This window comes from Lissotriton helveticus, chromosome 10 (assembly GCF_964261635.1).
Source record: "Lissotriton helveticus chromosome 10, aLisHel1.1, whole genome shotgun sequence".
Lineage (NCBI taxonomy): Eukaryota > Metazoa > Chordata > Amphibia > Caudata > Salamandridae > Lissotriton > Lissotriton helveticus.
In genome coordinates, this window is record NC_136071.1 from 525,030,430 (window position 1) to 525,055,939 (window position 25,510).

Below are 25,510 nucleotides of genomic sequence, written 5' to 3' on the forward strand. Positions count from 1 at the left end.
ACTCGGGTGCAGAGTGTGCACTCTCACGCGGGATGCGGGACAAAGTCTATGGGAGCTAGTAAATGCAAAGTTAGTGTTCACGGGCGAACCCGACCTGGTAGGAAGAAAACGACAGTGGATCCTGACCCTAGGATAGTGAGGCTATGCTGGGACACCGAAGTGCCGAAGTTACCTAGCCCAGGGGCTGCAGCTGCATAGGTCTGAAAAGACGTCGGGGATCTCGTTGCCGGACCAGGAGCCTGGAAGGAAGAAGTTGCTGGCAGGCGACCAGTGAAGAAAAGTTCGATGGATCCAAGCCTGGATCAAGGAAGAAGGAAACCTGAAAGCAGAGGGGACCAAGTTCTTGAATCACTAGCCAGTGATTAAGTGGGCACCAGGATGGCACCGGGCGAAGTCACCGCAGTCAGGTGAGTGGGCGCTGCTGGGCTCTGCAGTCTCTCGGACCAGGAGGCGTTGTCGGCGACCAGGATGGAGGTGCGAGCTGTCCCACGAAGGATGAAGTCGTCGGCGTCGAAGTTACCCAGGAGTGGGCAACAAGCCTTGGCTAATTCAAGCCCACGCGGTGGACTCAAAATGGCGTCTTGAGTGGACCAGGAGGGTCCGGGGTCCTCCTCTTCTGGAAGGGAGCAAGGGCCAGTCTGGAGCAACCAGACCAGCAGCAGAAATGTCGTCGGGCGTCGTCAGGAAGGCCACAAGCCAACGGGCTAGTAGCCAAACAACGCGGCGAGCAGCGGAAAGCAGAAGGGCCCCACGCAGATCGTGGAGATGCTGGGGGGCTGCACTTCGGAGCTGGAGCTGCTCAGAGTCGGGGCTTCTCGGACCCCAAAGCACTCACCAGGAATTCACTCGGCGGGCTTGCTGGAAAGAAGTCGTGCAGTCTTGCAGATGGCCGGTCCCTTGAGGTCTCGTCGCACCCACGGTTCTCAGCTGGGCTGTAGAGGTGGGTAGAGGTCAGAGGTGCCAGGGAAGCCGGTTCTCGTCGAGCTGGGCAGTCGGATTCCGGAGGAAGGACTTGCAGCAGACCGCAGTGTTCTTAGATGGTGCCTGCGGATGCAGGGTGACTACTCCTTAGTCACAAGGGAGAAATCTTAGGAAGAAGTCTTGAGTTCCTTTCGCAGAAAGTAGTTTCAGGATTCAAAGATGATCTGATTTGGAAGGGGGCCAGTCTCTACCTTTATCCTGTAAAAGGGGGCTGGCACGCGACTAGGTCCTGCCCTATGGGTGGGACCAGGAGGGGGGTGGTTACACCCACTTCCTTGGCGGGCTTTTCCCCAGCACAGGGTCTGGAGTGACCCTGGAACTGGTTCCAGCCAGCCTATGCACAGTGAGCACCGGGGTGCCACGTGCAGTCACCTTCCTCTAAAGCCCTGCCTACCTACAATACACAAAACCCTGTCTGGGACGGTGCTGGCACCGCCCCTGGCAGGAAACCCTTTGTCCTTATCTCCTGCTCTGGGAGGACTCCCAGCAGCAGGAGGGCAGACTTGTGTCTCGGTGGCAGCATCCATTTTGTGGATGCTAAGGCTCTGTCTGACTTTTAACCGGGTTATAGGTTACAGGCATGTCGTGTCCCTCTAGAAGGGTGGAATGCTAACCCCGTCGCCAGAATTGGCGAGGGGTTAGTATTCCAATTCGTATGACACCTTACTCGACATGTTTTGATAAAGCGATACCAGAGTTGGCACATAACCGCGAGGATTATAATGCACTTAAGAGTATATGGTATGCGATATCATGGAAACGGCTAAGGGATGGATCCCGAAAGCTGCAGACAGGCTCAGCTCATGCCAGAGCACCATCTCACACGATTCCAAGCACTCTGCCTTCAGGATTGTTAAGGCCTGCCATAGGAGTGACTGATAGGAGATCTGTGTGTCCATTTTTAGGGTTAGATATAGGTATACTATATCTAAAGCAAAGGGTGATTACACCACCTTGCCCCAGCTGTCAAGCAGCCAGTTGTGTCAGATTTGGATGGCCAGCCAGGGGTGGCATAATACATGCTGCAGCCCCTGGTAGGCCCTGGGTACACCTATGCCCTGGGTACCTAAGGTACACTGTACAGGGACTGATAAGGTGACTCAGTATCCAATTTAGATATGTACCTAAGGTACATGGAATCCATTTTACAGAGAGAGCAGTAGGCCTGGGGCCCTGAATAGCAGGGTCCCAGGTCAACTAAGTCAGAAAACCAGCAAAACACCAGGAAAAAAGTTGGGGGCAACCATAGTCAGGGATCAACCTTCCTACACACCTTCTGCCAAAAATGTATAGAACCTGTTACTCGTCATGATCGACAACTATCAACAACCATAAACGCTCCCAATTACCACAGCAAACAATTTTTACGGAGGGGAAATAATAGTAAACGATGTTAAGCAAACCAAAGGCCGGTGCGCGTGGGGGTTTAGTCAAAGGTGTAGCTAAAAACAAAGTGCCTACTTTATGAGGAATTGGCTTAGGGCTGCGCCGCAAGTCGTCTTGCTGCGCTGCCCTATGCCAATGTGAAAGGGCAAGAATGCACCGTATTTATGAAATACGGTGCATGTCTGTCCTTTTCCCATGCATTGGCGCACATATTGCGGCCTTTCACCAACATAGGCAGGATTGTTTTTGCGCAGGAAGGGGCACCTTCCTTCTCAAAAACAATCCAGAGAGGCATTTTCTTCTTTGTATGGGAGTTCCAGAATGCAGCACACAAGGAGAGAGGAAAAAAGGAGGAATGAAACAGTTTCTCCTTGTTATGCCTCCACTGGGGAGGCATCCATTTTTAGAACTGCCCCAGGTTTACATGATTTTGTAAATATAGGGCCGCTTCAAAATCTATGGGCGTGGCGTGGGAACCCCACTCAAAGCCCATGAACACCTCCTTGACGCAGGGTAAGGCAACGCTGTGACTTGCGCTGCTATGTCTTACTCCATATCTATGAGGCCATGCAGGGTTACTTTGCACCGCCTCCTAGGTATGCCTGAGATGCTTGTGCTACCAGACTGTAAAAAAAGTAATGCTCTGGCGATGCAAGACTCTCATAAATAAGCCCCAAGATATTCTGTACAGTTTTTAGGTCACCATCAGGTACTTGCGTATAAAATAATGGGCAGCTTAAATGAAAAATACATTTTAAAAAGTTGTCACTCAGTGGGAAATGCACGGTAGTACATTATGAAATCTCTATTAGTGAATACACTGCAGAAGTCTGTGTGTAACCAGAAAGCCACAGAATTAAATCTTGATTGGTGCAGTGGAAAATAGTGATGTGTGTTTTTAGTGCTATGGGGTCACAGCCTGTGACAGAAAGAACTGTGGATATGTAAGTCAATATTTTATACTTGCGTTGCATTACACACAGAATAAGCTAGACTGATACAAAATGTATAAAAAAAGCAGCTGCCTGGTTTGCTAAAGACATCTTGGGGACATTCAGAAAGCTTCCCTGGAAATGCATTTCACCAGTTGCTTACTGGCCTTGTGGTGTGTAAAGCACATTTCCTGTCTTTCTATTTGCTGGCTTTATTTGTTTTAGGCTGTCCAACGCGAGTTAGTCCGTCCCATGGAGCAATTTTTTTTTCACTACCTCTCCTTGTATTCTTCCACAAGTACTTGTTCTGAAAACAGGCCTGTAATGACCAGATGCAGCATGAACTCCCAACACACTGGGCCCTCCACACATCAGCACTCTGCGAAGCCGTGAAACTGATGTGTAGGGTGTTGTGATGCCAGAGACACTCCACGAGGCCCATGCTCACAGGTTGACAGAAACAGCGTCTTTAGACCCCACCAGTGCTTTGAGTCAGTTGGGGTGTACTCCATTGTTTGCGCCTTGATGCCCTTGTGGTTAAGTCTGCGCATTACAAGACATATTTCATTCATTCATTCATCTCATGTAATTGATGGGTCCAAGGGCGGCGGGCTACACTAGCCCCACCATGCCCTTTTTTGGGGCACCCCTGCTGGGTGATGCACCTTCCCAGGCTGAACCAGTGGCCCCTGAAAAGAAAGAATGTGGACCCACTTGGCCAAGAACCACTCCAGAGAAGCGCCGCCAGGCAATTCAACACCGATTATCCTTCTGGTAAGAGATGGGGAGATTGTGCAACTTGGGTATGCAGAGACTGCCGATTTCATGCTGCAATGACCACCGGAAGGCAGTGTCCTTAAGGTTTGCAAAGAGAAGTGTTGCCAAGATTTCATGGCATCCCAGTGCCTGTATTTACTGGAAGATTTGGCTGGGGTAGAGGAGACGCTTAGCCAAGACGCTCACTATGGCTTATCTCCACCCAGTCTGGCTGAACCTTGTATACGCCTTAAAACTGTTTAGGAGAAGTAGACCTGACCCCCTAATTCCATACTCTGATTTCAATTTGACAAACACGTGAGAGAATAAAAAGCGAAATGATCCATCCTGATGGGAAATGTACTTGCAAATTGGGTACAAAATGTGTTACTCTCCATTTATTAGTGGACTGTTTAAAAGTACTAACTACCCTTGCGGAAACAGAGTCTATGCCCCATCCTTTTAAAATACGGAATCAAGAATCGTGCCCAAGCCATAGAACTGCTTGTTGATATGTGTAATCTAGATATTGCAATAGCTATTGGAAGATACACAACTGCAGTAAAAAGCTTTTGCTTAGAGAAATAAAACGTATCACGCACTTGGCTAACCAATAATTGAAAGCCATAATATGAAATGAAGTATAATATCAATGGAGTAGGAGTTTAGTCTGATTCTGGTAGAAGAATTTTAGACAGGAAAAACCCCTGCTGGAAGGTTAATTTTTATGGAATATGAAGTGTTATGCGTCTAATTGTAATTCTACGTGAAATATGGCAATGCTGTTATGTTTAAATTGGATTTTTTAAGGATTATTGTTTTAAGTAAAATTGTTGGCGAACTTATTTATGATATTAGAGTTATATATAAATTGATATCTTTTTGCACTGTTTAAACACCAATGGTCTAAATAAACATTAATTTGACTGACTGACAAATTTGACAGTGAAAATGAAACTTTAAAAGCCCTAGTATGTTTATGCCTTCCTAGAATGATAATGTTAACAGATAAACCAGCTAACAACTTTGCTAAACCAATGGTTGGTACAGTTAAATGATAGTTGTATTATTTACATCTAGCCTAGTTGGTAACACATTAAAATTGATCATGTGTCACAGCAGTGCTATATGGTACTCTAAAACTGGATAGTTTATCAGTTAGTGTTCATTTTAAGCTATACAAGCAATATGCAAGCAAGCATCATGATTGGTACAATGTGAGTCGCAGAGCTATCCCCAGCTTTCCTTTCAGTAGCTCCCATTTTTGGCCCGAGTTTTGCCAATTCAGCTGTTAAATAGACGTATTGCTTGTAATGTACATAGAGTAGGCTTTGGGACCATCCCTTTCAGACACTGGATTTCTTCAACCAGCCCCTTTCAGCCATTGCATGAGATTTAGAGATTTACTCTTGACTCGGCCCAATGGAGTGTCCATCTCTTACCAAATGCTATTGACGTGGTATGTCCTGCTACTTGAGAGCTTGAATTGAACTGCAGGGGGGACATGTTTACAATTTTAGATCTCTCTATGCTTTCCTTCTGTCTCTCCTTTGTTCATCTCTCTTTTTCCACTGTCCTTAATTATGTGCTGTGTTTTATCATTGTCCACTTCTCCCTCTTTCCGTATTCTTCTTTTTCACTCCACCTGCCACTCTGTCATACCCCCCCCACCCCCCTACTTCATGTGTTCCTTGTTCCTCACTGGCTGCCACCCTCCCCTATCTCCCTTCCTCTCTTGTGCAGTCCTTGGTCTTATAAAAAGGTTAAGTGACAGGTGAATCTTCATTATAGTCTGTCCTTTCTTTATACTTGATAGAACCATTAGGAGTGCTATAATGAAGGCTCCAGTTCCAGTCGACCTTTATTTAAAATAAAAATGAAAATGTTAGTGTTTTGAAAGCAAGGGAGTCTTTAATAATTTTCAACTGTGGTTCTTTATCTGGATTTATTGTGTTTATGCTGCATGCTTTAGCCTGATGAACTTAGACCTGCAGGCTGTGCCACTGCTTGATCATCAAGCCTTTACCTCTGAGATTCAGAGTTTGGCTGGCCAGAGAGTGGGCCTGGTCTAGCCATGCCTATGTCCAAGGCACTGATCTGGCGGGACTCTATAAGCATTCCCCTGAGGCCAATCCGCTTCATTGCCTTTGGTAGAATTTTGGATTTACCTGTAAAAGACATCTCGCTTGAAGTCTTTGAGGTAAATCAACAATGTGGAAATTCTACAAGCTCCTTTTTTATTGCCCCCCCTCCATGCTTTACTACCCTGCAGGTAAATGAAATAAGGTTACAATTTACCCACTGTAATGGAACAATATCGCTAACGCACATCAGTAGAACAAAACCCATTTAATAGAGTATTAGTGTAGATATGTTACGCTGAAAATTAATTTCTTCCATGAGACAGTTAAAAAACACACTATATAGGATCTAATTAAAGTTTTATGCTCATAGAAATGGAGTAGACACACTGCAATACTGTATCTCGTAACAAACTTTTCTAAATCAGGAAAGTGCAAGGCCAACTCCTTTGTGTAATTACTAGCTAATTGCTAGTTATACTTTAATAATGATCAAGCCAGCAGCAAAAGTCATTTGTGCTCAAACTTACAGCAGTTGTCGGGTGTGATTAAGTCTAAACATGTGTTTAATGCTAGGATGCAAATTTTGCTAGGTTCCTTTACAGGAAGAATTATATTTAATGAAAAGACTACAATGATTGGCCTAGCCTTCAAAAATACCAGAAACTGAAAAGTATATTTTCATTCCTCTTTTTTTGGATGTCTGCAACAGGATGTGTGATTGTGCAGACCAGTGAGTGGGTCAGTGTGTGAATGCGTCAGAGTGGAGGAATAGACGAGTGCTTGAATGGATGGATTTATGAGTGGTTGTATGGATATGTGTCAGAATGAACGAAAGTATGAATGCATAGATGGATGAAATGGCAAGGGAATAAATGGTCTGATTGCTGCCAACCCCCCCAAGCAATTTCTGCATTCTCATTATTCCAGGTCATATAGTTGCAAACCTGACTTTCGGCAATTGATGCAACTAACACAGTGGCCAGAAGTCAAGTCGCAAAAGAACAATAACCCAAGGTGGTAGAGGCTTACCAATAAGTCAGACAAGCTGAACAGAATCCTAGAAGCCATAAATGCCACATGAGAGGCTCAAGAAAACTGGAGAGCTACAATGGTGGTGGATATAAACTTGCTAAGAGGCAAATCAGCATAGGCTTGCTGAAAGAGTAAAGAAAAATGAGGGTCTGTTGAACTAACTACAAGCAAACACTGACAAACTGTAACAAGTAAAAGAGCTTATGTAGAGGGTGCCCTTCTTAGAATATAGAGATGAGGACTCTGAAGGCCAATCTAAGTAGAAAAGTATTAGGATAGTCGGATTACCTGAACTTGTTTATGACTCGGACATGGATACATTCTTAGGGCAATGGCAGTGACGGGCTGTCCCCCAGGACCTCAACAACTATTACACAACCAAGAGAGTGCACAATGTTCTCAGAACACTCACAAGACTGGTAGCAGCGAAACTTCTTCATTACTGTGCCCTGCAAAAATGTAAGAAAAGTAAGCTGTTACTCTGTTAAAACCACTAAACTACTGGTATTCCCAGACACATCAAACTCAAAACAGCAACAACGTTCCACGCTCCGGACAGTAAAATGTAAACTGAGGGACATAGGGGTGCATAACTTTTCTCAAATTCCCTGCAAAATGGAAAACTTTATCTGACAATAAAGATCACTTCTTCACTAAGCCCAAGAAGGCAAGGGACTAGGAGGAAAGATACAAAAAGGTCCGTGCCCCAACTCAGGCCCTAAGACGGAAGAGACTTAAAACAAGTGGGTCACAGCGGGGACAAAGAAGTCACCTGCTCAGGCACATATGGAATGAGAGGCAGTGCTGGGGGAGCTAACCACTGGTCTAGATAAAATCCATAGGAGCTACCAGTAGATCTATGAAAACAGAGAAATCAGTCCGAATCTGATCGCTTTAAAAATGATGACCTGCGAGATAACTCAAATCAATCCAGAACTGCAAACTATTTGATCTGAATTCTGACATTATAGTCCACAGACCAGTGGAATCTCATAGTACACCATGAATAGTCATTGGACTGATGGACATTGCTCTGTTTGTAAGACCACAGTACATACAAGATTAAAGTGCAGCCAACAGGGTCATTGCAATTAAAGGATACCTGTCCCTTCGTTTGTACAATCCTCCAAGGGTTTGAGGCTGGGACTTTGAAGATGCACAGGCTAGGAATTATGTGAGAGGTGGGCCGTTGCCTTGGTTGTGGGGTGGAGGGGGGATCAGATTGGCTTTAGTTAACCCTAGGTCTGACTCATTGCCAACAAATGTCTTTTTGGTATAAATCTACATCTACAAAGGTTAGAAGGTTTCTATATTGTATGGGATTTACTGATGAATACTCAGATTCAAAGGCACCGACTTTTTGCCTCTGTGGCTCTTTTAACTAAATGGCTGTGCTTAAGATGGAACGGCAGAGGTCTGAACAATGCTGCCAAAGGATATAAAGCTATTGCTATCTCAAGCTTAGGGGTGCTCAAATTGTTCTTCTCCAGGAGGTGCATTTCACCTCTCATGAAGGTAGTATACTAGGTAAGACTAGTGTTACCTTTCATCCCTCATAAGACACAAATAAGATATGTCTCGTGTTTAAAGTCAAGGTAGATAGAGTAGATATTTTGATACCTAGCATTTGCACATCTAACACCAGTCAAGCACAATTCCTTGACTTGATGTCGACACAAATGCAAACATCGGCGAATTTTGTCTATGATACAGAGAACAGAATATAATTATGTGGACGACGTAGACAGATCTCGCAAGCCTCTGCCCACCACACTAGTTGTAAGAACAGCTCGAAGTGTTAGTAAATGGCTTAGCAATTGCCAAACAATAGTCTTTTCATTCTAGGGTTAACAATCTGCATGTTTTGTTGAATAACATGTATTGCTCTTGGTAACTGCATGCATTGGAATGCCAGACACAAATCTACGCAGGATCATACCTCATCATAGTCTATTACTATTACGGATTCATTAGAATAGCCCCATCCTCGATGGAATCCTTTATTATTTTCAGGAAAACAGCTTGCCCACATCTGACCCACCGAGTGATTGGCAGGCTTTCAAATTAATGATATGGGGCCATTGTATTAGGACATCTCATGGAGTACAGAGTTCGAACAGCAATGAAACTGATATTATAGGAGGTGGGTCAGATGACCTCTCCCTACTTCTATGCACACATACCGCCGAAGGACCTGGAAATACAGTCTAGGTATCGGTTGTAATACCTTGACATATTCTTCACATATTACCTATATAACAATCCAAAAATCAAACTGCAGTAGACCAATCTGGTAGATTGCTGGATGTACAAAACAGACATGAGGGTGGTCCTTCATAGAAATTCCCAAACCAATACAGAGGAATTATAATGCACATAACACATTTAGCAGGTTTTTCTTGCACATTAGTCTGAGCTATACCCGATAAAGGATGTCGGGACCATCCGAGGGCTGGGAAACTACTTGGATAGAGCAAATATAAATACCACCTCTACTGTTTTAACCAAGCAATTTTAAGTCCCACTATCTACACAGGAGGTTAAGATGACGATCACAGAGTTTGTGAAGTGGAAGACTCCAGAGCTAATGGAGTGCCTGTGGAGTTTGGCCTTACATACATGAAAATACTAGCGCCAAAGCACACAACTTTTCATTCAGTTGCAAACACTAAAGGCATTCTTCACCACCTTAATGGGGGAAGCATTGCAAGTCTCACTTCCCAACCCTGGAAAATCTACACAGAATGTTGACAATTTTAGGCCCCTATCAATGCTAAACGTATATTAGAAGATTCTAACCAAAGCCATATCAAACCGTATTCAGCTGCTAGCCCTAGATTTTCATCCAGGATAAAGTGACATCATGCTGAAACGAAACACCGCCCATAACATAAGGCAATTTTCCCACATATTAGAAGTGACATGGCTACCAACCAACAGCCAGTAGTAATTGCTGTTGATCTGCGAAAAAGCCTGTGACACGCTAGTTGCATGGGATAACCCTTGAAAACATGCTTCACTCTCTTACATAGTGGACCCACAGCCAGGATTTGTGTTATTTGAATTATCCAAAGTCAGAATCCTATGCAGTGAGACATGCCACACCACAAGTGTGCCTGTTCTCCCCGTTGATTTTAGCTCTAGCCATGAAACCGCAAGAGGGTAGGGGCAGGAAGTACATGTATTGTGATAACACATGGCATCTCACTATGTGCTATACTAGTAGATATTGGTGCTGGCTGGCCTCATCTGCAGAGGGACTGGTAAGGTTTGTCGAGCATCGGGTCTGAAAATAAATTTGTTCGTATTGTGCAGGTTTCTGATACGATCATAATGGAAGGGGATGGGTTTCAACATTAATGGGTCCAAATACAGAATAAGAAGAAACTGATAGGAAATATTGACAAGACCAAGATCACATTGCGGGGCAGCGACTTTTATAGGACCCTCCCTTTATCAAATATGGGTAAGGCTATCATTTGCCAAGATTGTGACCCTGCCAAGATAGCTATGTCACTTTGCTAATCTACTGGTCAGATTGTCCTGCAAATTATTCAAGGAAGTGGACACCATTCAGTTGTGTTAATATGGAATTCGGAGATGTGCGGGGTGACTGAGGAAGCGGACTCTGTTGTGGAGAGCAGATGGGAGTTCTGAATTATCAACTTTATTATCTGGCAGCACAGTTACAATGGCTGGCCTGGTGTATCTCTGAAATCGTGCTCCCTTCGCCTCTAGAAGTGAGTTATGTACTCTAAAAACCCTGATAGTGAAGACTCATTAAATTCCTCCTAAATCTAGAACACTGGAAAGGTCAGCTCTACTCCTAGATACGGTTGCGGCAGATGCCTGAGACCAACCTTCACGACTTTAGCTTATAACTCCAACATCCCTATCTATGGCTTACCAGTCATACATGGAACAGAATGGCACCATGCAGTAGAAAGTTGGGCTGATGTAGGCAGGGCCGGGTAGGCCTTTTATTCCTCCAGGCATTTACCTGGTGGGTTGGATCCCGGTTTTGAAAGCTCAGGGCCGCTCCTGGTGCCTGTGTGACTTCCCCAACTCCCAGAGGTTAACTGCAACAGCAGGTAGGCTTCAAGAGAAAGGTCGGTTGGGAGGGGGAGGTAGATGGAAATCAATCAGAGAAGGGGAGAGAGAGAATGGTTGGATGGAAATGAAGTTGTGAGAGGAGACGGAGGGAGTGGGGCTGATTTCAGCATTTGTGCCAGGCCTGCTCTTGGATACAAGGGACCAAGGCATTCTCAGATTTGCATGACAAAAGGGTGCAGATGACGTTCTAGGATCTGGTACAAATGTGACATGCCACCAGAGTTCGGGAAGCCCAAGGAAAAGACGTGTTAAATGTGGGTGAAGAAAATCTGATCTGCCTACGTATGCGGTATTGCAATAAATACTTGTAATGAAGAATGGCGCTCAGGCAGTGACGATGCTATATAAGTCACTGTTGGGCATGGCAAAATGCAACCTAGAGGACCTCTGAGTCACATAGTCGAGGGACCTAAATAGAATTAGAACGATGGTGACTGGACACTGGCGTTAAGTTGCACACCAAAAATCTCTAGGAATGCAAGATTCAAACTTCTGAAATGTATTCACATAAAGCTTTAATTTACCCATAAAATAGTATATAGAATGTTTCCGACATCTTCAGCCTTCTGCTCAAGATGCGGAGATCTGTAAGCAGGTTTTCATCGTATGATCTGGGCTTGCCCAATCATAGCAGAATCTTGGAAACAGATTATGCCCATCATTGTGATGAAACGCTGCTTTCAATATTGAAAGGTATGGAGGAGACCGAGACGGACACAGCCCAAGAGCGCAGTAACTTATGGCAGACAATCATTAAAAAAGCGAATAATAAACAGGGTACTTCCTACTTTTCAGTTTGGAGATTTTACATTTGTTGAAAAGATGTGCATGTCTAAAATGTCTTTTTCTTTGGGATTGAAATTATAAAAATGTGTTACGTAAAATAGTAGAAATCGTGAGCAGTAATACAGAGCTAGAGCCAGCTGTAATCCTCATTCGTTGGTTAGTATAAGGGTGTATTATCTTATGCATGTACCGACACACATAGGGACAGCTAGTGCCCTGCGTACTCTTCAGAACTAGCCCATGAACCCTGATGAGGTTCCGGTAGGGATTGGGACAGCTAAAAATCTATTAGTCAGGAAAATTGGGACAGGAACACAGATCAAGCGTGCATGCAAAGAAACTCCCGTTTTATGGGAAAACAAGGTACTGGCAACGCGTTAATACATGGAATCTTACATAATCCCTGGGACAGAAATCAAAAGTGGACTGAGACGTAAACTAACCAGATATATCGAAGAATGATGTCAGTTCAACAAAAACTATCATGTTTAAGCCCAGCAGGGACAGGAAAGAAAGACACAAAGCCAGACACAGGAGAAAGACAGACACACATGAAGAAACAATGGTAGCCCATGGGGTACTGAAGCTCAGTTAAATTTGTACAAGGCAAAGACACTGCAGAATGAGTAATTGTGAGGTCAGGAGTTTCCAGTGGGGATCGCTGATAGAAATTAGTGTTGAAGAAAAGAACTTTCATTTTTTATTTTTACATAAATTCTGTTTATTGTATATTCAAACAATATTACATTCAAATCACATTGCTATCTGTAGTGTAGACAAGCGATAGTCAGTACGAACCAAGTTTCAGAGATACATGGAGAAAATGTCTACCCTAGCGTTTGCCATTCGATATCGTTACATCATGCCTGCGTGGAACATGGCCTGGTGCACTGAGATAGTGTCTGCGACATATATAGTCATCTGTAGGCAACATTGCGTAGGTGAGAACTCTTTTGTACGCCCTTCCAGCTCATGACTACAAAGGGTGGAGTTGGCATTAACACAGCCCAGCTGAGAGCTAGTGCCAGCACAAATGAGGCAACAGCCACCCAAAGCAGTCCATAGGATAGCAGTAAGCAACAGCTGGACACAACACAGGACAACTCTGGAATGAGACAGAGAACGCCTGCTATCAAATCGTGCCAGAAAAGCAAACAAAATATATGCCATAGGCTTAAACGTAGGGTTCAAAGAAATAAACGATGTACAGAGTGTATCCACTCCTGACCCCCGCTAAGCTGTCAAATTACCATCATCAAGGTAAGCAGACCCAAACCTTATAAGGGAAACTGGAGTAGGTCTAGGTTCAGGAAAGCATGTGTGCAGCACATGTTCCAGTGTCCTGCTCCAGACTGGTTGATGTCAAGCCTTCGGTCAGCATTGCCTGTGGGTGGATCCCGATGCCATGGATGCCTTGGGTTTCTGCTGTGGGCAAATATCTCTTTGTGACGGTGACACAAAAGGATACTCCTGCATGATGTTGACACATTCTAAAATGTTAGTCGCTTTAAGAGCGTGACCATGTCTGAACCGTCAGCACATTCAGTTAATTTATGTTCACGTCAGGATCCAAAATGAAGGCACAACACATTAAGAACAGAATCTAATGAAGCACTGTGGAAAGTTTTTATCGCAAAATCCTATTTTTAACGCAAGTTGCCAGCATGCCTTCCAAATGACCTCATTTACGCTAAAGGGATGTATTCTGGTTATTCTCTGTTTCAAGTAAAAATCAAGGTATAGTTTGTGTCTCTCGGTTCACTGATTGGCATTAAGATGGTGGCTTCATGAAGCTCTCTTAAAGGCTTTTGTTTCTGAAATCAGTGGAGGATTAAAGCTTATCCAACGTTCTCGCTAGACCACCAGCTATACATATGCATGAACCTTCAGTTAAACAGGAAAGTAAGAGGGAAGATGTAACCATTTATCTTTCCACAAAAACTGCACGAGGTAATTTAGAGATGAGCAGTAATAGGGATCTGTCACACATTGTGACATGCCCCATCTGCCCAACGCTTGCATCTCCTGCATCACATAGAGATGATGAGATATCCGTTTTCCTAAGAACGGAGTTGACGCCATCTTTGCTGTTCTGCTGTAGTTAAGGTCCCTGTGGTAGGCCTGCACATCTGTAAACATGGCTTTAGAAGGCTTTTTCTTTTTAGGGTAGGCCTTCTGACACCATGAGAGCCATGTGTTTTTTTCTCAGTCTTGGACTGCTATGTACACCACAGTGGTCTCGGACAGCAACATTTGGAAAACGTCTCCCACATGCTCGCAGAAAACTCACACATTAACATTTTCAAAGTTCAAACCCGTTTAGTGGTTTGTCTTAGTAAAATGTAAAAATTATGGACCAACCCCCATGTCATGGCAGGCCATCTGTCACGCTTTGTTTCTTCAAAGCAGCTCCCGCCATGGAGGCAGGAGACTGTTTGTTAGAGAATGGCTGCCAGTGTAGTCCCAAACTTAAAATGTGTGGGCTGGACAAATATTTAAATGATATCCAATGTGCAATTTCTCACCGACTGTCTCCATCCTTTTAGAGCAAAATATCAGTTGCAACATGAAGGCATCAGCTATATGTCCCAAAGGATAGAAGGCTAGTGGAATGTAAGGAACCATGTTATGTTTTAGCCTTGCAAACATTTGTCTCTAAGAGCTGGTATGATTTTCCAAAAGCTAATTAACGTTTAAATAAATGTCCTCGTTACAAGCAGTGGTTGGGAGCGGAACCACAGTAAGCCCAAAGACACAGTATTGGTTTATCTGAAGACCAAGAGCCTAGTTGACCGAGATTTGGCTGTGGGTAGGTGTGAATTACTATGGGGTACCAATAACTTACTATTGATCCAGGAGTACTGCATGGATAACTCAAAGTAAACTGTTCGTGAAACCAGCCCATAGTTAATGTCACAAATGTCAGCAACCAACATTTTAATACTGTTGAGAAAACCATCAGTACAGGAGTGACAAGCCAATGCAGATTGTAGGTAGTCGATGGAGAAACTAGATTGAAGCAAAATGGAACGAAATCAACCCAAGGAGGAAAACCTGTATAATAGGTATACAGAAGTAGAGTCTGGTAAAATGCATCATAATGCAAGCAATTGAGGAGACGCTACCACGTTTGTTGTCCTTTCTCACACTCAAAGAAAAGTTTTACAGGTTAAATGTGTATGAAATCTTACCAAACGCAACTGTTTTTCTCCTTAATCGTTTTCGCTTTAGTTGATGGTCGTATATATATATATATATATGTATATGTAGTAACTGCATTGTTCACATTACAGGTGATTGAAGATCTCCGCAGACAGCTGGAGCAACTGCAGCTCTACAAGCTGGAAGTAGAGCAGAAACGGGGTCGGGCGAACAGTGCGGGGCTGCAGGAATACAACAACCGAACACGCGAGAGTGAATTGGAGCAGGAAATCCGAAGGCTGAAACAGGTACAGTAGAGTAGTTTATAATGTGCCAAGTTTTAGTACTTGAATGCACACATTCAGATTTGAGAGACGAGACAAGGTTATTACCCTGGTGCAGCTTTCAAGTTAAATATTGTATGAACCTGATTAAACCTCCATATCTTAGGATGTAGTGTAGTTCCTATCTTCCCAATAGGCTCTGCGCATTGGAATAATACCTACAGCAGTAAAGGCCTAGGCCAGACGTTAACTAGGTCTACTACTGTCGATACTAGACTTAAGTCTTGGGTTTGCCAGCGTAGCTCAGAGTTCGCTAGAAACTTTCTCGAATGTTCAAGGAGGAATTAACTTCCCTGATTAGACAAGAAGGGATTTAGTTTCTGACAACCATAGAACTTGACAACTTTGCTCTCCCCTAATCAAGAGTCAATCTCGAGAGTCGTGTGAACAAAAGGCAAATTATTTTACTCAGTCAGTACGTGCATTCTTAGTCTCATCAGAATGTAGAGAAAAGGAAGAGACGGGCGTGTTCAATAAAAAGGTGTTATTTATTGATCAGTCTCTTTTCTCATACAAGAGAAATGGATCGATATTATTGCAATACTTATAGTTAAGTAAAGTGCATACATTAAAAGCAATAGTATAAAGTAATACTGTAAAAACATTGATATGGTTTCTAAGCCATATGATGTTTAAAATGAATAAAATATATTTACATACACATATACATTTGACTAAACGTACTCAACTGGTGTTTCTAAATACGCCTACCCCGTGTACCTGACCTAAGCCTAATACGTGGGCGGGAATAGAAAGTTACAGTTTAAGTTAAGTTTGTTTTTGCCAAGTGAATAACTAAAGAATTCTCTGTGAGGGGTTATTCAGTTCTGTACCTGGAAGTTAGGATGAATGAGGAATGGTATCTCTCTCTCTGGTCTCGATATTCCAGGCTGCCTGCGAGGGCTACCCGGAAACGCCGGTGCTGGATTCTCGGCAGGAGAAAGCAGCTTCTCTCAGCGCGTCAGGAAGGCGGGGCTGCTGCCAGCGGGGTCTGCTCTGCTCTCGGCTTCGGCAAGTATGGCTGCTCCGTCTCGTCACCACGCGTGTGTTTGCATAGGGCAAGATCGGTAATATTTATACCTTTAAGGTGCCGAGATTGACGTAAGGATGGACATAGATACGTCAATAAAGATGTCATACGATTTGCTCGTTAGCACATTCTTTTACTAAAGTTCTCGGTGAAATCAAAACAATGGCCGCAGGGTTTTGCCCAGGTTGTCATAGGTTTGATTTGTTATGAGAACTCCGTATGCCTTATCAGGGGCTGGAGGAATATCGCTTGTCTAATTAGATCGCAAGCGTTATGACCTAATCAGATAACACGTTCCTGTGCCGTAGTGTGACTGCGTCAGATAACGGTATCTGCATCATGGGGAATTTCTGCCTCATGGGCTGACTGCTAGTTAACTTGTTGGTTTGTTTAACTAGAATAGGGTCAGGAATAGGGGGATCGATTCAGAACCGATAGGAATACATGACACCCACTCCACGCTAACTATGGACATATTTACTAATCTAGGCATAGTATAACATAGTACAACATACTATAGAGTAGTGTGTATACCTTACCACCCCAAAATACATAAATGCATTTTGAAATTTTCAAATATACTGAAAAAAATTGCAGACATATATATTGTATGCACTCAAGCTGTAGAATAATGCCAAAGTAATCGCATTTGTATACATTATTGCTTATTTGGTATATGAGAATTACACATGAAATGATTTCTTACAGAAAAAAGTTTCGAGACCATTCCATCACAGAATAAAATATCTTTATGAACATGCCAGCGGGCAGCTAATGTCTATAAGCTATCTAAAAAATGTTTGTATTAGAAACCTTAGTTCTTTAAGAATAGTTCTTACTTTAAGCAGAAGATAGTGTCCCGAAAAATATGCAAAAATATTTTGGGGCTGCTGGAAAAACTGCTGTCCGTGAACTGGAGCGAAAATGTTCATGTGACTTTATTTTTAAAGTTGAAGGCCGAATTCAGGGAACGCCGTGTGCGGGCTTGTTCAAAAGTTTCTATTTCTGTTCGGGTGAGAACATCATATCATTTAGGCTTTCGAAAAAACTGTCAACAGCTTCCTGGGAAAGTTCCACTAACTCGGAAATAGGTGTAATCATGCATTCTTGCGCATGATTGTCTCCATTGACATTCTGATTTGTATTACTGACAGAAGGTCGTACCTGTTCGATGCTGCTTTCATCTTGAACTTCACTACCCATCAATCGTAGTGGTGAAGCTTCCACGAATGCCGTCATCAGGATTGGTAGCCTTTGAGGGCAGCACAAAGCATGAACCTTAATCGGGCTCAACAATGTTTCTGCATCCATCGGCGCATCCGATTGTAGCGTCAGACAGGTGTCTAACACGCATTCTTCTCCGCATAGCAGACACCTCAATACAGGTAAAACACATCTTTGCCACATTGGTCGAAATGATAGAAACCAAGTCATGTTCAGGTCTCTAAGCCGGGAGAGTCCCAGGATTTTTGATATCCGGTCCCGGTATCCAATGGCTAGGATTGTTTCTTCCCTTGTCGCAAGAGTTTTGTCTGTGACATGGGTTGCCATAACGAAAAATAAGGACTAAGAATAGGATTCCTGCAATTAGTCCCAGGATCAGGGGAAGTCCGCCAAAAATCGAATGGACGAAATCTGGAAAAATACCCAGTATGGCTTTGAATGGTGTTAATGCCATCGAAAATACTGTCTTAAATACCTTTGAGACCCCATTGGTATCAGAAATATTTAAGATTTCATTCAGGATTTCCGCGAAATGTACGGGGGAATTAGTTGATAATAATGTATGTATCTCTGCAGTCGTCCTTGCGACTTGTAGATCATACGTTTCTTTTGATGACGAGAGCCTGGTAGGCGTCTGAAGAAGGACTGTTTTCATTCTGCTTAAAGTATCTATTCGAATAGAAGTAATTTTCAAATCGGGCCATGCCCTTGCCTCCCTGTCTGGGAAGGAGCTGGGGAACAATGTGCGTCCACAGCACTTGACCTTCGCAGTAGTAGTTACTAGATAAGGAGTCCCGGGCATAAGACTACAACATCTGCGGTCTACAATAAGAATGTAACTCCCATTATAGAGTCTTTGAAAGAATGGTTCTATTTCTGTTGCAGGTGCGCCTTGCTGGTGACATGAAAGGTTGTATGAATTCCCTTCACAGGCTCCATGCAAACTAATTCCGTTACACAGAAGCGTGCCGCTTAGTGACATCTCACAATTGTTGCCACTAAGAAACACTTTCTGTCCTTTATTACTGACACATGCATGTGAATAGGGCAGGTTCCAAGTTGTTTTAAGGTACCCCTTTCCCAATTTCTCGTACATGCCAGCCTGTATATATTTTTGGCAGTATTGAAACCTGAAGGTTGAGATTGGAATATTTATGATTCCGTGTATTATCCATTCACTGACAGGTCGTTCTGATATTGTCATTGGTAATCTTTCTAGTTTTTCAATGCTCAAGATTGTATAATCAGCACCCTTTTGCGCCATACCGATTTGTCTATCAGTAAGGTTAAAGATTTGGAATAGTGACGTTGTGTTGATTAAACGCCAAGGCACATAGCCTGAACGCAGATTTTGTAACGTCCAGCCAAGCTGTACAATAGAACGCAATTGTGACTGACCATGTTGTAATAACAGTAAGTCTTGCGATAATATATCGATTGCTGACGACACAATGCTGTCCAATGAAAAAATTCTGGAGGACAGAGTCATTAACCCATTGTCCACTACAGAAAGTGATTTTTCCAAATTAATACGGTCAATTTCCCGTATTCTCTCTGCTGTTTCAATTTGAGTAACCTTCCAGGCCTCATTGTATGCTGCATATACAGAGGCTGCTATGAAACGTTTTTGACGCTGTTTGCGTGGTCCCAAAGTGAAATCACGCAAGTCAGCACCATCAGTAAGTAAAGTTAGGTGTTGCTTAATTTCAGCCAGTGTGGAAGTTTGTAGCCATTGAAGGCATAATTTGCCCACACTGTAGGTGGTAATTATCCCTGGGTGATGTCTTTGGGGATATCTAGGGTCTGGCCTGTTCATTTTGAAACCCTGTGTTTTGTTCAGGAATCTGTCTTGACAGTTATTAGTATCTGTGGGCCAGATCAACCACTGTTTCCAATTTGGATGTGTTCTGTTTTGGTTTAATATATGGTTTACGTCTATCTCTTCATCTGTATCAGAGTTATTGCTAAACATTGTTGGCTTTGGAATAGACGGTTTAATTAAATCTTTGATTTTGGCTAGACCAAGACAGGTGGTTTGTTGAACAGTGTCATTTAAAAATATCATTTGTTCTGGGATCATGCAGGCTCTAAACAAAGCTTCTATACCCTGTACTTGCCAATCTTTTGTACCCCAAACACTTTTCAATTCAACATTTTTGTCCCAATAATCAAAACCAAAAGTATTCATTTGTTCGAAAAATGAGTCTGAATATAACAATTTTGTGTTGGTTATCATGGTCTTGGTTCCTGTCTTGTTTGACAATTTAAAATAAAATGCTTCAGCATTACTTGTGTTAAAACCTGAAAAATATGAATATTTGTCGTAAACGGTTCTTGAGCTCCCTTTTGGAGGTGTTGCACAATGTTCCCATTGATTATAATTTAAAACATTTCTAGGTTGTGCAGATCTATGTAAAAAGTGGTTACCATAGTGGTTATAGCAATACATACTGTCATAATTTGTAGAACCCTGCAAATAATCATGTTTGGTAAATTTAGCAGACATTACTAAGTCAGACATCATGTTATTAATGCTTTCGAAGTCCCAATCATCAGCAAATGAGTTTGGTTTTGCAAAGTCACTCAATGAGATCTTAATTTGGTGTGGATATTTCAGGATCTCGACCGGACCATAAATTTCATAGTCAGTGTTGTCCCAGGCTACCCCACCAGGTATTGGATTGGCTGTGAAGTTGGCTGAAGAAAGTTCTCTTTTCTCGACGTGTGAAGATGTGTGTGGTTTGAGGATCAAGTTGATTTTCTGACTTGCTGTGTCCATTTTAGCATATTTTCCCTCAATGAAGCGTCCCAAAGTAAGTACCATGATGAGCCAAAGTATGAGGATAAATGCACCAAAACCCACCCAAAATTCAATCCATGGAGAAATCAGATATGTTTCTTTCAGTTGTTTCAAAAGTTCCTTAGCTTTGTCTTTAAAGGATTTTGATGATGGCTGTGTCTTTGATTCACTGAAGCCTTCAGAGGAATCATCGAAGTTTATGAAGTAGCCGGATGCAGTTCTGTAGAGTGGTGTGTCTCTGCTAAATGTTTTTATTTGGGTTTTCAGAGGTCTTAGTTCTATTGCATTATTGCATAGTCCTTGTTGTTCTTCTGTAGGCGTTTCGAATGTGATGAGCCTCTTCGTTAGGACCTCTGTACTGGTAGCAAACCTTGGTGTTCTGCTACTTATTGGGAGTCCACTTGGCCTACTGTTTGTTATCGGCCACATGTTGTGGTTTTACCAGGTCGATGGATACAACTCGGTTCTCCTTTTTACCAGCAAGTGGCGGTAGTACAACTGATCTTGTCCCGTTGACAGACAAGACAGGAACTGCTTTTCTGTAAGAAGGCCCAAATTCCTTCTTTACCGCGATCTTTTCCCTGACTAGATCCCCGACTTTTGGAATCCAGACAGGTCTTGCTGGGACAGGTGGTGGTTCTTCAGTGGTTGTTGGCTGTTGTTTCAACTTTATGTTGCTCAGGTCTTTTCTTGTTTTGTTTAAGTCCTGCAAAATAGCCAAACGGTCTTTGATATCAAAGCTTTTTTCTTTCACCACTGAAGTCTGACTATCAATGTCAGAGATCATCATCCTAGTTCCAAATAATAATTCGTACGCACTGAATCCCTTCAGAGAATTTCTTGGCAAGTTATTGAGACTACGTTGGACACTTATTAAATGTTTGACCCACCCAGCTCCCGAACCTAATATCCTTTCCGCTATAGATTGCTTTATGTCTTGGTTTTTTCTTTACACCATCCCGTACCCTCAGGAAGGAAGTGAGAAGATTCCCGCTGGACTGTGCTCATTCGGCCATGTTTCCCCCCAGGCTGGTGGGCCTGAGTGAAAACAATGGTCGAACGTAGCATGCTCTTAGCGTATATGCCATTTAGACTCGCAAATCTTTGTATAACAGTCCGGACGTCAGCCGAGTGCTGGTGATCTACATTATAAGTGGAAACTAGCCTGTATATGTTAATCGCAAGCCATTCTTTTTACTGGTAATATTATCTGCCGTAATACGACGAGGTATCAAACTGTTTCTCTCCCCACTGCGATCTCTATTGCAGTTTGGGCAGCGTTTTACAAACATGGTGTGACGCAGGCTCATGCCTGGCCACCAGTACCGTGATTGTAATTCTTCCAGTGAATTTTTTAATTTAAGGTGTCTGAGACCCTCGCCCATGTGTGCGTCTGCGATTAACAAGTTTCTCCTGTCCATGTTTGGAATCACTCTATCCCCCACTCCAGGGATTCGAGCAAAAGGGACGGAGTTTGCATCGATTATGTATGTATAATTGAGTGGATAGTTGATCGGTAATGCTGAGCAGTCGCCTTTTGATGACGTTTTCACCGCCAGCACTGTTTCACCGTCAATGTATTTTAATGTACGCTTTTTTCGAACTACGGGAGCCGATTTAGTGGCTGCCGCTGCGGCTGTTTCAGCCAATGAATTCCCTACAACGTGAACGCCATCACGTTGATGACTCAGTGAGTGAGTCACGTGAGTCTTTGGTAGCTCTTTCTGTAAAAGAGCTATTTGTTCCCAGAGCAGTTTCTGCTTTATTGGTGCATCTGTGTCATCTTTGTAACCGTTTTGAATCCATGTCTGCAAATCGCTGTTATATGATTTGACGCAGTAATATGAATCTGACACTATAAGTGTCGGGAATTCGCGATCCGCATTATCTAGCGCCATTTTCAATGCTATTATTTCAGTTTGTTGTTCTGAATTACTTTCTACTGAGTGTGTCTTTGTTAATAGAGGTTTTAGTTTACCTCCGCGCCACACTTCTTTTGTAATCTCACATGTGGGGTTGTATGCTTGTTCTCCCCAAACGGACGGTTGAGCATGTCCGTCTGTATAGATTACACAGGCGTAATGTCGTAGAGGCAGAATGTCGATTGGCAGAGGATATGTTTCTTCATATTCTAGATTTTTTAATTCTTCTAGTTCTGGATCAAAGTAGTAGTACACTTTGTCCGTTGTGATAGAATTCACCCATTGTATCCATTCCGGATTCAATGCTGTTGTTGGTAAATTCCACGGTGTTGTTAATGCTTCAAAGGCTGATTTTGCTGTTCTGACTGTGATATGTCTACCGTCCGCTTGATCTTTCTCTCTAGCTATTGCGGTTTGAACTGCATGAACAATTTTTTCTTTGTTGCTGAATTTCTGTTCAGCTTCTGTGTACAAGTGTGATTTGAATGCAATTGGTACCTTTTCCCCCTCATTAGAGGTTAGGTATGTGAATCCGCATCTCCCTGGGATGACTCGAATCACAAGATTGCGTGTGTTATCACGTGTTTCTAATTTTGTTTTAATTAGCATGTCTGTTTGTAGGGATCTCAAAATTTCTGTGTGTATTTGAGTCCAACTGGATCTTTTAAAGTCTGGTTTAATTAGATCATAAAGGGGTTTGACCCTTTCTGCGTAATTTGCAATGTATGTTCTTCCGAAATTTAGGAAGCCTAGAATTGACTGTAGGTTTTTTAGTGTTCTAGGTGCTTGGAGTACGGCACATTTCTCTAGGAAATTGTCAGCCAGGCTTTTGCCTTCACTTGATAATTCATATCCTAAGAACAGGACTGTCAGATGGGCAATTCTGGACTTTTTAAAGTTGAATTTGTAACCCTCTGCTGCGAACCCAAGTATTATGGTGTTCACTCTTTTCAAGTGAGTCTCCAAGTCATCATCTGTTAAGTAAATGTCATCGACATAAGATAATGCTTCATCATCATATAGATGAAGTAATTCTGTTACTCTCGCTGAGAATACCCCCGGGCTGTTCTTGTACCCCTGGGCTAACCGACAGAATTGTTTTTGAGTGCCATTTACTGAGAATGCAGTTAAATATCTGCTCTCTGGTGCTATGTTTTGACAAAAGAATCCATTGGAGATGTCCAAGGTTGTTTTGTATTTTTTGCGCACTATGTTATTCATTAGTGCAGCACTGTGTGAGTTTTGCACTGCAAAAGTTTTGCAACATGTGTTAAGGTGTCGGTAATCCAAAACTAGACGATATGAATTGTCTGGTTTGGAGACCGGAAACAAAGGGTTGTTCATTTGTGAGGTGCAAGTTTCAATCACCCCCTGGTATTCTAGCTGATCTAGTATTTCATTTACCTGTTTTTTAGCTTCTTGCTTAATTGGGTACTGCCTTTGTGCAGTAGGTTGTGATTTTAACTGGATTTTGTGAGGAGGGGAGTCCTCATCCCATCCTACATGATTTTTATATAAAGCAGGTGCTAGAGCCACTGCCCACTTTCTAGCAAGTGTGTATTTTTTATGAATTGGGATATGATTCGAGAAGGCAGGCATAATTACTTCTTCGCCATGAGGGCACTCCCTGACAAACTCTGGTGGCCAGTCTTTTTCAGCTAGAAGGATATCATAGCCCTTGGAGAGATTATCCCAAAATAGTCCCCTTATTTTCCTAGTCTTATCTCCCTCTATACGTAATGTTATCTCGTATATCTTGTGAGGTTTGCTAACCCTGGTGTCTGCAGTTTCCACTTGAAGATATTCATTCGTGTCCACTGTCTCCAGATGATTCATAAGGACTTTGCGAGCTATGCTCACTTCTGCTGCGCTGTCTAGCATTGTCTGAGCCCATTCTCCGTTTTTCAGTTGTGTCCTCAGTATTCTCGGCATTGTTAACTACCTTGATACTGGCTACCTTCTTTTTTGGAAATTGTAATTTCTTTTTTAGCTGAGCAGGTTCCTTGTCTTTGGACTTGGTGTGCTCTTCTCTTTGTTCTGATCGTCCTCTTCTTTCCGATTTCTGCGAGGAATTCTGAAAAGATTGAGAGGGACGTGTATCAATGTCTTGATATCTATCAGGTTTCTTTATATTATCCCTATTTCTAAGGTTATATCTTTTCCCAGAGGGGCCACTCTGGGGGTGACCTGTGTCTCTGGTTCGGAGATTTCTCCCTTCGCCTAGGAGACCTTCCTCGGGACTGGAATTTCTTTTCTTTTGGATTGGATTGTTTGTTTCCATCCCAGGTCTTTTTTGGTGAATTATTATTAAAAAATATTTTTTCTGGACTTTCAGTCAGTTGCGGTTTTACTGGTATTCCACCTAAACTATCTCTACCTAGTTCCTCATAGGATTTTTCTATGATTCTGGCAATTTCAGCTGGTTGGTCTGCTATATCTGTCTCTTTTAACCTCTGGCGGATCGCCACGTTGGCTGCTTCACCTTTTATGTTGGCTAATAATATAGCCGAGACCTGCTTGAAGTCTTTCAGTAATTTCATACCAAGAGTTAAAGCGGGCTCTGGACCGTATTCGTCTTGAATTTGTTTTAGCACATCTGGTATCACCGAAATGGATGGAACACCGTGCGGTTTTGTGTAGATGGAAGCAAAGACTGTACCCCAAGTGTCACAGTCCTCAATGTGTGGTGCGATTCCCATTGGGAGACAGATAGTCAGAATCCTGTGTTTTTCTAATGGGGTGGTGTCAGGAAACACCGCCTCTATTTGGGTAATTTTCTGTGCCAACCAGAATGGTATTTGTTCCCGTTTAGCCGGTACTTTACCTAGGCAAGACTGGATGTTCTGTGGTGTAATTTTATTTGTGTTCCCCTGGTGAGGGGTCAGCTGTGGAAGTTTAATCGCTGGCTGAATTGTTGAAGTCCGCATCACATACTGAACTAATTGTCTATGAATTTTTATTAATTGTTTTAGTTGTACT

General features: G+C 42.8%; 1 protein-coding gene across 3 annotated transcripts in view; it reads left to right on the forward strand.

The window, feature by feature from the left end:
- The window catches only part of RAB11FIP3 (RAB11 family interacting protein 3), a 533,384-nt gene that overhangs the window by 488,318 nt on the left and 19,556 nt on the right, over window positions 1-25,510 (forward strand). For all 3 annotated transcript variants that reach the window (XM_078663049.1, XM_078663051.1, XM_078663050.1), the window contains one exon: window positions 15,364-15,519. In XM_078663049.1, the coding sequence (XP_078519175.1) occupies window positions 15,364-15,519 (156 nt within the window). The remainder of the gene's footprint in view (window positions 1-15,363; window positions 15,520-25,510) is intronic.